Source organism: Manacus candei, unplaced genomic scaffold (genome assembly GCF_025592945.1).
Source record: "Manacus candei isolate 608988 ecotype Guabito, Panama unplaced genomic scaffold, ASM2559294v1 h1tg000094l, whole genome shotgun sequence".
Classification (NCBI taxonomy): Eukaryota; Metazoa; Chordata; class Aves; order Passeriformes; family Pipridae; genus Manacus; species Manacus candei.
This window is the reverse complement of record NW_026138142.1, coordinates 2,185,988-2,203,653: the sequence shown is the minus strand read 5'-3', so window position 1 is coordinate 2,203,653 and position 17,666 is coordinate 2,185,988. Positions and strand designations below refer to the sequence as shown.

The 17,666-nt window shown below is 38.0% G+C and overlaps 1 protein-coding gene across 1 annotated transcript in view; it reads left to right on the top strand.

Moving 5' to 3' along the window:
• The window catches only part of LOC127461026 (sodium channel protein type 5 subunit alpha-like), a 33,421-nt gene extending 18,143 nt beyond the window's left edge, over positions 1-15,278 (top strand). The window contains exons 16-27 of the mRNA XM_051768248.1: positions 1,450-1,887; positions 2,807-2,953; positions 3,930-4,050; positions 5,751-5,905; positions 6,563-6,736; positions 6,949-7,056; positions 8,987-9,265; positions 9,861-9,914; positions 11,685-11,826; positions 11,919-12,019; positions 12,440-12,710; positions 14,080-15,278. Of these exons, the coding sequence (XP_051624208.1) occupies positions 1,450-1,887; positions 2,807-2,953; positions 3,930-4,050; positions 5,751-5,905; positions 6,563-6,736; positions 6,949-7,056; positions 8,987-9,265; positions 9,861-9,914; positions 11,685-11,826; positions 11,919-12,019; positions 12,440-12,710; positions 14,080-15,278 (3,189 nt within the window). The remainder of the gene's footprint in view (positions 1-1,449; positions 1,888-2,806; positions 2,954-3,929; positions 4,051-5,750; positions 5,906-6,562; positions 6,737-6,948; positions 7,057-8,986; positions 9,266-9,860; positions 9,915-11,684; positions 11,827-11,918; positions 12,020-12,439; positions 12,711-14,079) is intronic.
• Positions 15,279-17,666: the final 2,388 nt, after the last annotated feature.

The following is a 17,666-nucleotide window of genomic DNA, read 5'->3' as shown; positions in this document are numbered from 1 at the left end:
TGTGAGGAGGAATATCTTTGCAGTAAATATAATACAGGCTATAATGTGTTTCTTCACATCTTGGGATTTGGATGTAAATAATCAGTGAGGCTTATGGCTTACCTGCTTGAATTAATTAAGCCAAGTGCTTAAACCCCTCTGTAAATCAATTTTAATTTTTTTTTTAGTAAGAGCTCATGCAAGTCTTGAATTCTTTATCAGCAAGTGGCAGAATCTACACTCCTACCACTGAAATCAGGATTTTCTTAGTCACTTCCAAGTATGTTTATACCCAAGAGCTAGATTGTGCTATGGCAAACCTACACAGCCTCACACACTGTGCTGGGGCATGAGGGACAGCCTGCCTTCCTGGTCCTGTTGTAATTTCTTAATGTCCAAATCATAAATACCTTATTGTAGCAGCTTTGTTTTTCATGTCCTTCTTAGTATCATCATATACCAAAATTCTCTTAATTAGAAAAAAAATTGCTAAAAATAATTAATTTTAGGCAGCCCTTTATGGGAAATATCTGTTCTGTGGCTGAATCACAAATATCTGGGTTTAATATCCCATGTGTTCCACACTGCAAGGATTGATATCGGTGATGAAATGAGTGATATTCATACCACATAACGTTAAGTGTGAAGCAATGAATTGTTTAGCCTGCACTTTTTGTCTAGGCTGTCTTTTTTGTCCCAGGGAACAGAAAGGTATCCAACAATGAAATTTATTCCAGCCTAAGGTCGATAACTAAGACAGATGGGATGAACTGATCTCTGAAGGGCTAATATCCTCCACTGCCTGTGGTCTTTGGGTAATTCAGGGGTGCCATCTACCAGCTCTGAAATGATAAAAATTAAGGTACATTAGGGAAATAAAGAACATTAGGGAAAAAATTAAATTCTTACATTCCCTTAAAACCAAACATAAAACCAACCGAGGTTTATAAATTCTTCTCTTTAAGTGTACTCAAAAATGGGAAGGAAACGCCTCTTCAAGCTTCTCTTGGTTTTGATTTTTGTGATAGTGTGGCAGATTTGATGGAACTTCTGGGCCTGAGCTGGATCCCACATAATTTTTAAGTAACTCCACAGAGGCCTGATTTAATTCGAATTTGAAGAATGAAGAAACAGTTATTAAGCTGACAAGCCATAACAATGGTCTGTGTTACTATTTTAACCTTTGAAAAGTTGCTTTGGCCACATAATGCATTTGGCATGCACAGATCTGTTTTCTCTTGTATGTTAAATAACTCTTTTGGGAAAGAGGGGCATGGGAACTGACATTTCTGAAAGAGAATTTGATTTCATCAAACACAGTGTGATCTGTCATTGTCATTTCCTTGTGACCTTGTTTTGATTTGCTCAGTATAACTGACCTTTGGTAGTATCTGTGTTCTTCAAAGTTAGAATTCAGAAATCTGAATTCTACTCTCCAGAATTTTAATTTTTTTAATTAATGACTTTCAGGTTCTCAACCTTTTCATTGCCCTACTGCTGAGTTCCTTCAGTGCTGACAGTCTCCAGACAACAGAGGATGATGGAGAGATGAACAATCTCCGGATTGCCTTCGCTCGGATCCACAAGGGATTTCACTTTGTCAAGAGCAAGACGTGGGACACCTGTTGTGCAAAGCTCAGGCATTTAAAGAAAGCACAGAGGAAGAAAATCAAATTGACTGCACAGAAATCACTTGGGTTCAAGGCTGAAGAAATAAAAAACCGTAAAGAGAATTACAACAATGAATGGATTGAGAAAAATGGAGACAAATGCTCAGGTCCTGAAGATTTTGTTAACAATCCCAACATAGTTGTTTGTGTCCCTATTGCTGAGGAGGAGAACACTAGTGAGGGTTTTGAGGATGATGATAAACTGAGCTCATTTGCGGACACAGAATACAGCAAACAGGTAAGGAATTCCTATATTTGTGTTGGAACAGTAGAATTGTGTATATATATCTATACAGAGAAAGAGGGATGCACACATGGTAGAAGATGGTCTCTAGCAGAACAGGGTGGGATATGTTAATCCTTTTCCAGAGAGTTACAAAATTTTGAACTAGAACCAAAAGTACAAATATTTAGAGTGGGGGTAAATCACCACTAGGAGCCTCTTAAAAACCAAGATTCTTTCATGTTCTTAAAATAAAGAGCATAAATTGTTGAGTGTGCTGCAGCAATTCCTAAGCGATGTTATGGTGCACACAGGTACTTACATAACCCATAGGTAATTGTGGCAGTCCTTGGTGAACTTGGACTTTTTCATATAAAAAATTATGTGAATAATGTCAACTGTTTTGGTATTATGTACATAAAAGAGCAAAAGTACATATTCTGCATAAAGAACATGATCATGGACTCATAATATTAATTTATAGCTCTGGTCCTTACTTGGTATTTGTCCTCGCTGTGTATAGTAATTATCAGAAATTACTAAGATTAAGTATGGAGTAATTCTACTAAGGTCATATTTCTGATATGACAGCATGTATTACCCTATTTCTTTGTGCTCTATGGATTTTTCAGTTCTATTTTAACCATAATTGCCATCCTGGTCTCAAGATTTCCCACCTTAAGTTTCCATCTTAATTCCTATGCAAATATTCTCACTTAACTTCTGAATAGATCACTAAAATTCCTTAATTTGCTGCATGTCTGTTGGGAAAAATTTCCCTTTCTCTATCAGACTCAAAATGATCCTATATTATGACTTTTGTCTGGAGAGTCCCACTTTAAGAGCAATGCATATCTTATCTTTCTTTCCCCTCTGACTTGTCCCCCTCCTAAAAATGGAAAGAAACTCCCTCTAATCCACAGATTATTTTCAGGATGAAAATCACCTGAGACAAAGGGGAGAAAGAGCAAAAAATTCAGGCAGCTGGAGCAAAGGATCAGGATTTTCCTCTGAGGAGTTCAGTGTGCTTTACCCAGGAAAAGACAGGAAGGGTGAACCACCATCACCAGAAGAAAAAGAGGTAGAAATTGTTTCTCAACTTGACTTTCCAATACTGGTCAAGCACAGGAATGTTCCTGTTCAAGGATTTACTGGAGTGGAGAATAGTGCCAGAAGCAACTCTGAGCTGCAAAATTGTTTTGTAGTAATTGTAAATAATTTATAACATTCTCTCTGCTACTTTCCATTTATTAAAGTCTGAGTCCACAAAAAAAAGAAGACGAGGATTTAAAAAAAAAAAGGTATTAAAAGAGAGATAAGCTTGCAAGTGGGAAATTCCATCAAGTCTACCTGTGTCCTAAGTAACTGTTTCCAGAAATATAATGATTGAAATGAGTTTCTCTCTATGTCATTGAAGATGGTAGTTATTAATTTACAATATTTTTGGAGTAATTTGGAATATAGAATACATTCAAAGAGGTAAAAAACAGCATTATGCAAACATGAAAGAAAAAAAGCATAAAGTAATTTGTAACAAACTGCTGGCTCATCAAACATTGTGTATGAGATAATGGGATGGTAAAAAGCTTTATAACTGAAAACATAGGGTATGATTTCAGGTTCCTACTTCATAAATGCTGCCTTGGGTGCTCAGTGCCTGACACAATAGCAGATATGTTTATCTGATTCTCCTGTTTGAATGCATCTTTCTATGATTTCATGGGTTCAGTCCAAGTAGTTTATCCTGCTTTGAGGACTCCATGCCCTAATATGCAATCTAAAAGCTTTTCAATTTACCAGCTGATTAGGCAGTTACCTCTGGTTCATGTAGATAGATATTGTAATTATAAAGCTTTGGCCTCTATTTAGATGCACCTATTGGTACTTCTAAGCTCATATGCTTTTAAAATCACAAAGTTTATTCCATTACCAACACTTCTTGTAATATTAGTACATAGCCAGGTTTTCATTCTGAGTTTTATTTGTTCATGGATGAATTTATTCATTTGAAGCTGAACGTAGACAGAAACAATATCTGATATTACTTCGTTTGGTAGTTTGACAGTGTCAGCTCTTCTGAAGGCAGCACAGTGGATCTGAAAAATCCTGAGGATGTTTTGAGGCAGATTCCAGAATTTTCTGAAGACTTCAAGACTCCAGAACAATGTTTTCCAGAAGGTAAGATTCCTGTGGCTTCACTGCTGAAAAGTGAGGAGGATTAACACCCAATATGTTTCTCTAATGATGCTGAGCCTGTTTAATTTTAGTTAATTTTAGTTATCTGGAAAGTGGTTAAATAGTTGTCCCTTTCTATTCAACACAGTGATTGAGAGACCTGAAAACTAAAACCCTTTCCCCTTAAAGCAAATTGCTTCCAAAGGGGACTTGGACAATGGCATAGACTCCATTCCAAAAAATAGGATTATTATAGTGAGGTGTGATGAATTTCACTTTGTTGGACAGCAACCGAGTCACTCTGGGGGTTTAATGAAAGAGAAGTGTATGTGATCAGGTCTCACCTGGCAGTGGCCACAGGGATAATAATGGTTTGGGTTGGAAGGGTCCTTAAAGATCATTCAATAAACTGAGAATCTCTTCTCAAATCATCACACAACATCACGCTTCGCACTGGATGTGTTCAGTACTTTTATGATTTCTTCCTACCCTAACACATAATTGTATGTAGCTTTCATAATATCATGCCTGTTAGAAAAAAAAAAAAGAAATAAAGATTCTATATTTTCTTGCCCTGCTCCAGAGAAGAAATGTGAAATGCCTTGTTTTGTCCTCTGAGGTTCCCAGCTGGAATGTGCCTGCAGTGGCCAAACCACTAGAGAAGTCAACTGAAGGTGCAGCAAGTCTGAACCTTACACAGATTTCACCCCTCCCCACAGTCCTTATCTTGTGCAAGTGCTATTCCCTGCCTCATCTCACACTCCAGATCCACATTACTGGGGATTATTGAAATAAAAATAATCAGAATTTTTTACGTGTATTATGGCCTATAATATACATGAGTTATATATGCGATGTTAAGACTATGTGTATAAGATTTTATATATAAATATGACACATGTATATATTATTTTTACTGTGTTTGGAAATGACAGAAGCCTTCTGACTGACATTTGCCATAGTGAAAACATGAATTAATGCAGAGAATGCGGAAAGGAAAAAATTAGCCAAAGTGAGTAGATTCCTGGAAAAACTAATAAGTAATCAAACCCAGGATTTTATAAAGAGGTGATCAGGAAATATTAGGCGGCCCTGGCATCATTGTCTGCTGTGAGAAGGAATCTGGTGAGCTGGAAAGGAGAGGTGTCCTTTTATGAAGCCTATGTATCAGCTAGAATATAACATATATTTGCAGGTTATATTATATAAAATCAACCACTCCATACATTTGGAAGTAAATGAATAGATGAATAGACCTCTCAAGGCATGGTATAAGGCTGCAATATTGAAGACAACTGTTTACCCCCTCTGTTTCCAATCCTTTTTGTTCTGGGGCATCTCATCTCTGCTTTCCGAACAGTGTGCAGAAAGTGAGAGGGGCTTTTTTTAACATCAAGACTCTTCCTGTGGCCCTGAAGTTTTGTGTACCCAAACTGCAGATCAGTGAGAGCCTGTCCAGTGTCTCAGAAATATCTTGAAATAATGGGAAGTTGTCCAAAGAGGCTCCACCTACTTTATGGATGTATAAGTAGGAGCTACAAGGCAAGTTAAACTACATCTCCTAATTTTTTTCTTTTCATGGAAAACCAGGGAAAACAACAAACAACGATGCAGTTACTGTGGCTGTTGACAGAAGTTTTCTTGAGCAACCCTTCACATTCATGTACATTCCTTCCACATGCTCATTGCTGTCTCACTTTCAGGTTGCGCTCGACACTTTCGTTGTTATGTGGGTAGTGCTGCAAACTTTGGAGGAGAAAAATGGTGGAACCTGAGGAAAACCTGCTACCAGATTGTCGAACACTCTTGGTTTGAATCCTTTATCATATTCATGATTCTTCTGAGCAGTGGAGCCCTGGTAAGTGTTTCACGTTTCGTGCATTTCAGCTCAGTCTCGTGTATCTATTTAGAAGGATTTCTGGCTTTAATCAGAGATGTTTTTAGTAACAAATGCAGTGAATATCTTTGAATTCATAAGGAGAAAACAGAAGAGGCTTCAACAGCAGTCATTCACTATTTTAATTATTGCAAATCTATTATTCATATTATTAAAAATTATAAGAGAGCATGAGCAAAGCTAAAAATACATAAATCTCAGAAGCTGTTTCTATTCTGGCTGTATATTGGATTTTTCTCAGGAAGTTATGTCACATTTGTGAAATATTAAGGAGTTTTCATACCATTAAAACAAACAAGTGACTCTTAATACTTGGGGGGAAAAAAGTACTTAGTTCTCTTAAACATATAAATTTTTTATTAAATTTCTAAAAATATTTACTGTCCCAGGCTTTCATTGTGCATGATGGGTGCATCCACAGGGTTGTACTATACAGAGAAAAAGAAAGAGAAGGGGCATGGAGAATTATACTTTTATCATCTGACATATGACTAACACATGGTGTTTAGATCTGTGTTGAAACATATTGAATGATAAAGAGGTCTTAATGTTGCTTGACTTTGATTCTATAAGGTTCATTTCCGACTTCTACCATTTGTCTATATATTATGATTTAAGGCATTTGAAGACATCCATTTACCAAAGAGAGTCAGAATTCAAATGATACTGGCATTTCTTGACAAAATGTTCACTTACATCTTTGTTCTGGAGATGCTTCTGAAATGGGTGGCTTATGGCTTCAAGAAGTATTTCACCAATGCCTGGTGCTGGCTGGACTTTCTTATTGTAGATGTAAGTTTTGCTTTTGGTGCCTGATTATTTTCTGGATGTAAATTTCAGACACTACTCTTACTTCCTGTAGTGATGGTGTCAGGATATTGCACTCCAAGCATGGAAACTGCGGGGAGATTTGGTTTTGTTTGTTGGGTTTTTTTTTTTAAATTGAAAATAAAGGAAACAGATGACAGGACATTGTTAATATTTTCTTTTGTCCTCCTACTCAGGTCTCTTTGATAAATCTCTTTGGCAGTTCGTTTGGCCCAATGAAATCTCTTAGGACTCTCCGAGCTCTGAGACCCTTAAGAGCATTGTCACGGTTTGAGGGAATGAGGGTAAGACTGATTAAAAGTTAGACCTTCAGAGCTTTTCAGATAACAAACACAACAGGTTTGTTACTCATGGCTGTGTCTTTATGAAGTTCACATGTCTACCCTGAGTTCCATATAGGAACTGTAAAATGAATTTTTAAAGAGGCCCTTGCTTGTGCTCTTCTGTACTTGGATGTTCCTTATGCACTTTTCTGGAGTGATGGATCCTAAGTCCTGTTGAAACTAAAACTAGCCCAGATGGAATTTTGTTCCATTGCTGCTTAGTCATTCTTGTGTTCCTGTCTTACTAAGATAAGCAAAAATCAAGTAGAGATAAAGAACTATGAGCACTATTCTCATTTCTGAAGTCTGATGGAAAGCTAACTCAGAGGAAAGAGTCACTTCCCTTCTACAAGTTTTTACTGGATTGATTTACAAACACTTAAGACTATTAGAAGGTGCTTTGCTCAAATTATTGTTTCAAATAGACTTGTTTCACAAATTAAGTGCTAGTATGTAGAATATTTGATGGGGTTTTTTTTCCATCAAAGGAGCACCTGGAACAGTGTGATGCTGCTGGACATTAATTACATTTGCTTACAGATCTACCATTGTGCAAATGCAGAGGGATTCCCATTGTCATATGATAAAACACATCTGTACACTGCAATGGGAAACAGTAGGACAACCACAGTGGTATTTAGGGTAAAAGTCTGGTCTACAGAATGTGCTCTGGCACATGAAAACAGATGATAGAAATACATATGGCATCACTGTCACGCGTGTACATAGGGAATGGTTTTAAACTCAGAGATTGAAAATAGATTTTAGGAAGCAGTTGTTTCCTGTGAGGCCCTGGCACAGGTTGCCCAGAGAAGCTGTGGCTGCCCCATCCCTGGAAGTGTTCAAGGACAGGTTGGACGAGGCTTGGAGCAACCTGGGCTAGTGGAAGGTGTCCCTGCCCATGGCAGAGGGGTGGGACTGGATGGGCTTTAAGGTGCCTTCCAGCCCAATCCATGCAATGGAATGCAGACTCAAGGCAGCTGAGTCATATTGCTTTTGGATATTTTCTGGAAGTGAGACTGAAAGCTTTCTTCTTGCAATCATGTCACTGTAAAGACAGAGAGAAATGGCATTAAATTAATTAACAGAAAGTATCAAAATTTCCATGTCTGGAGTCAATTTTGAAACAGATGACATCATACTTTCTGTCTTGCCATGCAGAATGTGTGTGACATGGTCTCCAAAACCTTCACAAAGCTTTTTAATTTTTCTGCTGGTCCATCAAGTTGTTCTTTGCTGCCTGACAGCTGAGTTCACTGCCTTCACTGTGTAACTCAAATGTATATTCTCATAATTTCCTTATACTGTCCTATTTTATAAAGCAATCTGTCATATCCTAGCTTGCTTTTAAAATCTACATGGACATTTTCTGTAGTTGTACAGCACCTAGCACAGAAAAAGTACCTAGCCCATGACTATAGATCCCAAACACAATCCTAATCCGCTAAAAATAATAGATGCAACAAAATTCTAGTGGAGAGTTATTACTGGTCCTTTTAAAAACTACTTTTGACAGTCTTAATAATACAGTCCTTTGCACTAGTGCTTATGGATGAATACTTCAGAAATTTAATCTTATTAAAGTTTAAAACAAAGAAGCCAATGGACTATCCCCCACTCCAGAACCAAGGGAAAGTAAAAAAAAAAGAGGATGGACTCACATTTTAGCATACTTACGTAGTAGGGGCTCACAGCAAACCAAAAAGTGTCAATTATCCATTTTAAAGCCTAAGAGGTACTATGGACACTGTTCAAGATCCCCCTGCCAGTTGTGACTAGTAATGACATGGCAAACATCAGTTTTTGTTTGCAGAGATGACTGACTGCTTATCGTTGATACCTGAGCCCATCTTTTTTGAAGCATGTTTTTTCCTCTCCCATTTCATCTAAGGTGGTTGTCAATGCCCTCCTGGGAGCCATCCCTTCCATCATGAATGTTCTGCTTGTCTGCCTCATCTTCTGGCTCATCTTTAGCATCATGGGAGTGAACCTCTTTGCTGGGAAGTTTGGGAAATGTGTCAACCTGACAGAAGAAGATTCCACATTAAATGACATGATCAAAAACAAATCAGACTGTGAGAATTACAATAACACGGGAAAAATATTCTGGGTCAATGTCAAAGTCAACTTTGATAACGTTGGCTCTGGCTACCTGGCCCTTCTTCAGGTGGTAAGTGCTGCTTGCCTTCAGTAGCCAGCACCATGTCAGATGGGCTTGACCTTCTGTCAGCTCCTAATTTATCTCTGTGGGTGATGCAAGGAGTGAAATATAATACAGATTGCCCTTTCTATGTAACTGGCTGTTCAGGCACACAAATGGGAAAAGGGGCACAAATGAGACCCTGCTGTGATTTTGCAGATGACAAAGTAAGCATCTGGTGGGCAAGGGCTGTTTCAACCTCCAGCAGGTTCACGATCCTGAGAAATGGAGTCAATCTCAGAAGAAAATCTGGGGCAAATATTGACCTGTTCCGTTGAAATATGGATTTGTTCAGCAATGAGGGTTGCAAGGCCTTTAGTACCATGCTAATGACATTTTGCTCTCTCAGCATCCTAGAACACCATGTTCTGTCCCACCCTTGCCAGCTTTCATCTCCTAATGAGGCTGAGAATGCCCCACATAAAGCAGCGGCCTGACCTCGGTGCTCTTTGTGTGTGATCATACCAAAAGCTCATGCTCCAGTCAGCATCATTTGGATATTGCAAATTATGTGAAAACTTTTGTGGTCAAGGTTCAACACATTTTTCATAATCTCTCACTCTAGGCAACATTCAAAGGTTGGATGGACATCATGTATGCAGCAGTAGATTCACGAGAGGTCAGTCATTGTACTCAAATCATGTTTTTTGTTGATGCCACTGCTTCCTGCAAATGCATTATTAGTTTTGCACTTCTACGACTGCTGGTTGTCTGTGCTAAATCTTTCCAGTAATTATTTATTATCAGTTGATGTAAACATTTAATCTGCAAATGAATCACAGAATCCTAAAGCTCCTCTGTTGTAATGGGGGCAGGGTTTCAGCTCAGATCCAACCACCTAAATATAGTTCCTCTAGTGTAAAGTTTCCGTGTAAGTTCCTCTCCAACTGCCCTGTGTGGTAAATGGAGATCTAATTGATATGCTCAGAGGGATCTAGAGAACATTTCAACTCACCTTGGATATTTATATTGTTCAGATGAGCACCACTTTATGCTACATTTACTCTGCTAATAACTGGATGTCCATCAGCTAGAGGGGAGCTGAGTTTCTTGCCAGCCACTTTTAAACATCTTTTATGAATCTCAAGCTTGGAGTAAACCTGAATGTTTTACACTGACATGGTTTAAAGTCCACTTCAAAACACAACCCCAAACTTCCTCAAGGATCAAACTATTGTGGCTAAGCAGCCATTTGAAATACATTCTGAGACATCGATAGCACTATTTTGCCTACCTTTTATATTGCCAGACATGTTTGTTGTCTTATCAAAAGTATCATCCAATGTTACACACAAGAAAGTGATATGTCTTTGGAAGCAAAGAATTTGAAATGAAGAGGCTATTTTTAATTTCATCATGAGTTCAAAGGAATCAAAGAATTTTAAAAGTAACCATATATTAAAATGGTTTTGGCTGTGTTTCAATTTTTTTTTCTTTGTGCTTCAATATGAAAATTTATTTTTCTTCTGATTTTGTTTTTATTCATAATAACCATCACAGAAGTTTTGGCTAAGAAAGAAAAAAACCAACAACATAACTAGGACAAGATTTTTAATGGCAAGAGCTTGGAAATTGACTTCTAAATAGTTCGCTTGATTTTTCAAGTGCTGAGCAATTTACAACTCCTGTTCTTATTGGAAGGAGCTTCTGAAATGTTAGTGAAAATTATGGCAAGAATATTTAATTCAGTAACTTTTTCTACTGCTTTTATTAGGACCTCAATCAATTGCAAGTGGTGGAAATTTAGGTCAGGTTTGAAAAGAAAACAGAACAAAATCCACAACAATTAGTTTCTGTGAAAATAGAAAATAAATGAAAGTAAACCTAATTTACTCTTAATCAAAGACTAGGTCATGCTCTACAACTTTTTCAGTGGAAATATATTCAATAATAATGAAATTTTTGTGTTCTACAATGCTTTAGCCAGAAACTACATAAACAAACACTGTAAAAGAAGTCAAGTTAACAAGTTTTCACAGCAAAAACACTTTGTAGTACTATTATTTCCAGATGTATTTTCTGGTTAGTTACGTCTCAGGTGTTTTGCTTGGTGTATGATTTCATAAAGTTCAAGTTGAATTCAAACAGGGTAGTAGTCAGCATCTGAGCAATAATGTTCCTATAAGGTCCTAGAATTCTGATTCATCCAGTAGTCACAGTATGATTGTTAGTTTTGTCCCCTTTCAAAACTGTCATATACAAGTAAAATTTGGTGTTATGCACTATTGGTAGTTTTAAACCATACCAATTTTATCAGAATTAGCAGTAAGATTATAAATTGTAGTTCCTCCTGGAATCAATTTGAGAGAGGATCAGCAATATGAAGATTGTTTTGAATTAGGCCCATGTTGTTATTGGTTATTTTTCAAGTTGCTTCTTATTCTTTCAGAAAGATGACCAGCCAGAGATGGAGCACAATCTGTACATGTATCTCTACTTTGTGGTCTTCATCGTCTTTGGATCTTTTTTTACCCTGAACCTCTTTGTTGGTGTTATTATTGACAACTTCAACCAACAAAAGAAAAAGATAAGTATATTGGTTGTGTTTTGAATTTTAGACTTTGCAACTAACAATAGTGCCGCTTTCTCACCAAATAACAGTGACATTTCTTTGTATACTTAGGTGGGGAAGATATCTTTATGACAGAAGAACAGAAAAAATACTACAATGCAATGAAAAAGTTGGGATCCAAGAAACCTCAAAAACCCATTCCGAGACCACTGGTAAGACAGTGTTCTTCAAAAGGAAAATGTACTGCAAAAGTGCAATTTAATTCACTGAAAAGTGCATGTGTTCGTATATTGCATGTAAATTATTTATACTGTCTTTACATTGATACTCACACAGTGCTCTAAAGTCAATTCCACACCAAAAAGTTGACTGAATTATTTTACAGGTTAAATATTTATTAAGTTCTCTGCATAAATATTGTTAGGTTTTACATTCACCTTGGAACTGATTAAACTTCAGGATGAAAAGGGAATTTTAATGTCATTTTTATGTTCTGCCTTTCTCAAATCTCTCCTGACTTCACTGTAGTTGAGTGACTTTGTGACATAAAACCTGAAGCTGCTGGAAACCTGTACAGATGAGTACTCCCTACTTCCATAACTGATGTCAGATATATCTTTTTTTTCCTCTAGAACAAATACCAAGGGTTCCTTTTTGACATTGTAACATGCCAAACCTTTGATGTTGTCATCATGGTTCTCATCTGCCTTAATATGATCATGATGATGGTGGAAACCTATGAGCAAAGTGAAACGAAGACGATTGTCCTGAACAAAATCAATATACTCTTCGTTGTCATCTTTACTGCAGAGTGTGTCCTGAAATTGGTGGCTCTGAGGCAATACTATTTCTCAAATGCCTGGAACATATTTGATTTAGTGGTTGTTATTATGTCACTTGTTGGTAAGTAAAATTGTCTGGCAAATTCTTTACTGAATCAATTATTACTACTTACGGAAAAAAATAGGTAAAATTTATCAACTTCAAATGGACATTAAAATGTAAGTCATAATGAAAAGACTTAAGAAAAAAAAACCAATCCCACTCATCCCCTATTTTTTACATATATATATATATATAAAAGACAACTCTTACACTAAATCTTTCATAATGGTTCTTTAGGTTGTTTTTTCTCCCTAGTCTGAAAGATAGAATGAAAAACCCACCATAGCAGTATCACATTATGTGATAATTCCATTGATACAGACTTAATGCCAACTAAGAAATCTTCAAGTAGATCAAATTGCTGGTTTTTTTCATGTTTGTTTGTGGCAGACAACTGAAATATATAGAGAATAGGAAGACTGGAATTAAATTATAGACTATTGAATTCAGTTTCTACCAACTCAGGCATCATTGACTGAAAACAAAGGTTCATACTGTTAAACAGCACAGAAAAGATGACCAAAAATGTGTTAGCTTTTATTTGAAGGAATTGCAATAGACAAATAAGAAAAAGAGCTCTTTTGCCAATTTGACCTTTCTGCCAATTTAACTTATTCCTAAGGCCAGTACTGCCTAGTAGCAGAAGGCATCTAGGGAAAGAAAAAGAAATTGTTTCTTTAGTATGACTTATGTTTTGGGTAAGCAAAATTCCAGTAAGACTATGGCTCTTTCTTGAGAAATTAAGTTTCTGAGAAGGAATCCAGAAAAATGTACCCAAAACAGGTAAACCTAGAAAAGCCAAATCTCTTCTAGTGCTACTAGATGTAATTTTTTTCAATCAAACAAGGAAAAAAAATAACATCCATGTGTAGCTATGTCCTGGAATGAATTAAAAGCCATTGTAGAGTGGCACGCACAACTTCTGTGTTCATCACTGTGTTTGCTTATACATATCTTGCCTATATTATCTAAATGATGACCATGACATTGTATTATATCTTGTTTTCTTAGTTCAACTGTATAGTGCCAGTATTGGGAGTCAAATATAGAAAGTAAGAACATAACCTGCACCTGCTGATGTATTCATGCAATCAGTGCCAAAGAAAACCATCAGTCATCAAGCATCAACTGATATTTTAAGTTGTGCATAGAAAGGTGCTTGCAATCCTTAGTGCAAAGGATCTTCTGATGGCTGAGAAATGTAGTTCTCAATTGCTGATTTCTACAACTATATTTTCAACTCAACTGCTGGTAAAGGTTGTTCTGGCAGGGTCTCAGCACGCACACCTCAGATATTTTCCAACTGTGGAGATACTGTCATTCCATCCCACTTACCACTTAAGCAGAAATGTGATGTTCTAACCAGTTGTTATCCTTTCCATTTTAGCCCTGCTGCTTTCTAGCATCGGCAGAGCATTTGAGCATATCTTACCACCCACACTCTTCAGGGTCATTCGCTTGGCTCGGATTGGACGAATACTGAGACTCATCCGGGCTGCCAGAGGAATTCGGACTCTGCTTTTTGCCTTAATGATGTCCCTGCCCGCTCTGTTCAACATTGGCCTCTTGCTTTTCTTGGTCATGTTCATCTATGCCATTTTTGGCATGGCTAACTTTGCCTATGTGAAGATGGACGATGGCATTGATGACATGTTCAACTTCCAAACCTTCGCTAACAGCATGCTCTGTCTCTTCCAAATCACCACATCAGCTGGCTGGGATCTTCTTCTCAGTCCTATTTTAAACACTGGGCCACCATACTGTGATCCAAGCATACATGGTACTGTAGGTGAATGTGGTAAACCTGCCACAGGTATTATATATTTTGTAAGTTACATCATTATATCATTTCTCATTGTTGTAAACATGTATATAGCTGTTATTCTGGAGAACTTCAATGTTGCTACTGAGGAAAGTACAGAGCCTTTAGGGGAAGATGACTTTGACATCTTTTATGAAATCTGGGAGAAGTTTGATCCTGAGGCAACTCAATTTATAACTTTCTCTGCGCTTTCAGATTTCGCAGATGCTCTGGCTGAACCTTTACGTGTACCAAAACCAAACAAAGTTGAACTCACAGCCATGGACCTGCCTCTGGTCAGTGGGGACAAGATACACTGCTTGGATATCTTGTTTGCATTTACCAAGAGAGTGTTGGGAGATTCTGGGGAGTTGGATACTCTAAAAGTACAAATGGAGGAGAAGTTCATGGCTGCCAACCCATCAAAACAGTCCTATGAGCCAATATCCACCACACTCAGGCACAGACAGGAGGAAGCCTGTGCCACAGTCATCCAACGTGCCTACAGGAGTCACCTGCTCCTACGCTCCTTAAAACAGGCTTCTTACCTGTACCACCGTAGAACTTGCAGTGCTGACACTCTGGGAGAGGCTGCTCCAGAGAATGAGGGACTTATTGCATCTATGATGGCTGCAAACTATGGTAGGAGTCCTAACAAGTCTGAAACTTTGTCCTCAGTATCCCTTCCTCCTTCGTATGACAGTGCCACAAGAGAGAGTAGTGGCAATCTTGTGGTTGAGAATGAAGAAATAACAGGTAATCAGCAATCTCCAGACATTAAATAGTTCATCAGTGACAAAGTCGTTAAGAATGTTTTTAAATGTTCACAGAAGATGATACTGTAAATACGTGTCAGCTGAGGCAGCCTCCCTGTGAAAAGAAGTCTGTTAGTGGGGATCAGTTACTTATGGTAGCTGGTGAATCATGGCCTTTGGCTCTGCTGAGTCCAGTTTTCTTCAATATTTACATATTTGGAGAAGGGTTTTGGATCTGTTTGATCGAGGGCATCCCACTGCAGAGCAGGTCCCACAGGACCCGAGTGCTGCAGCCTGTTCACAGCAGTGACAGATGACCTCTGCTGACACTTCCCTGGTGCAAGAAGCAGAAAAAAGCCCAAGCACCAATGGATCTACTGGAGAACAGAAAATGAATATTAGCATCAACTGAGGAATGGAAAGGAGCTAAAATTTACTCTTATTCCATTCCTAATTGACACTTTCATTTTAAACCTGTTTAGCAATTGGCTGCTGATTTTTTAATTTATTTTTTTTTCAATGTTTAGGGACAAATGTGCCACAAACATAGACCCTGCATGATCCACAGATATGCCACAGTATAGTGGACTTCTTCCCATGTGATCAAGTTACAGAATAAGTCATGGCATGTGTGTTATTGTAGTTGTGTTATTGAAGTTTAATGAAATAATAAATACAACTCCTAGTATTACAGAAGTTGTACTGAGCACAGCAAAACCTTGCTTTATGTTTTGTCTGTGAAGATTATTTTTTTAACCTGGTTTCCTCTGGCAGTGAAGTGAAGGTGGCTGTGCCCTGTGTCTGTCAGTCACCCCATAACAAATTGTGTTCATTTCATTCTTTCCTCAAACTTCACCTAATGGATAAGTTTTGTGTTCAAGTTAATTCCTGACGATGTGGTAGAGAAGAGAGACAAAAATAAGCATTTCCACTGGCAGGAAATTGGTAGCATCACTTCAGCCACTCCCTTAGACACTAGAAACCAAGGCTGGGGAGCTCCATGTGGGACACATCAGAGCTGTCCTTGCTTATGGTGGTGAGCATCATCCATTGCCATGGTATGAGGCCTAAGGTAGACATGGCAAATTGGAGGTAGGAGCCTTTCCCCCTTCTGCCTGTGCTTCTCTGATGGGAGAACCAGCTTTCCCTCTCCTGCAAAGATTAGAAGCAACCAAAGTATGAGTAATGTGGGCAATTAGGAAACCTGTGTTGAAGCATTTGGGTCTGGTGTTAACACGAGACTAAGGATGTAATCATAAATTCTATTTCTCATGAAACTACCTGTGCAGATGGTCTCTCATTTCTCATGGTCTCTCATCTCACCTCACTTTCCGTACAAAGTCCTTTATCTTCATGCCCTCAGAGGTTGGGCTTCTCAGAAAAACACATGGCCAATCGGTATTCAGTCTTTCATGCTTTGTGCATGCACTTTGGAGATACTTCCAGCTGATACACTTTGCTGTCGAAGGACTGTTGTATTTTCCTTTGTCAGGCACTAGACACAGTCATAAATTACCCCTGACATTTTAATTTCTTACTTAAACTTCAAACACATTAGTTTAAGATGTTTTTTACTTTTCTTAACCACAAGGTTGGAGCTGAGCGTTCAGTGTTGGGTTTGGCAGGTTCTGGCAGAACTCAGGTGGGCTTTTCCCTCCACACTGATTTCATCCAGAAAAGAACTTGGCTTTTGCGACTGAGTGGGACCTGCTGTGCACTTTGCTTGCAACCTGCAGCAAGTTCTCTTATCTCTTCAACACCCTTTCTCTATTGTAGTAGTTATGTGTCCTGTCTTGTGTCACTTTCTTTTTCTGCCTTTTTCACCTCTTCAGATTGTGAGGGTTTTGGACAGAAATTCTCTTTTACTATGAATGGTAAATTACATCTAATAACAAGACTCTGTTTTCAGTTAATATTGTCTGATGACTGATGCAAATAAATAATGTTTATAGTACCTTTTAATTTCCTCTGTGGTATTCCCTTACCTATCCATTCCTGGAATCACAGCATCTTTACTTAATTTTGATTAATATTCCCTCAGATTTTAAGGTAGGTGCACAGTGAATACGTGTTGTACCAGAGAAGTCAACAGCTCTGTGCCTTTGGAACCCAGGGGCTCTATTCCTTCAAATAAATGATAAAACCAAAAATACAAAATAATTTTAAAAATTAAATTTAATTGGCTAAAATAACTTCTTTTTAACCACTTTCCCAGTTTGTGACCCGTCACAGGTGAGGAGTTGACTACATGGCACTTGTGAGATGGTTTTTACCAGCTCCACCTGTTCGAAGTCAGCTTCCCAAGATGTGCAGGATCCATCGAGGAGCAGTAATGAGCCACATGCATCGTTCTCGTTGGTTTGGGGGTGCACTGAACAGTCCTGACATCGTATTCTCCCAGGAGATTGCATTGAACAC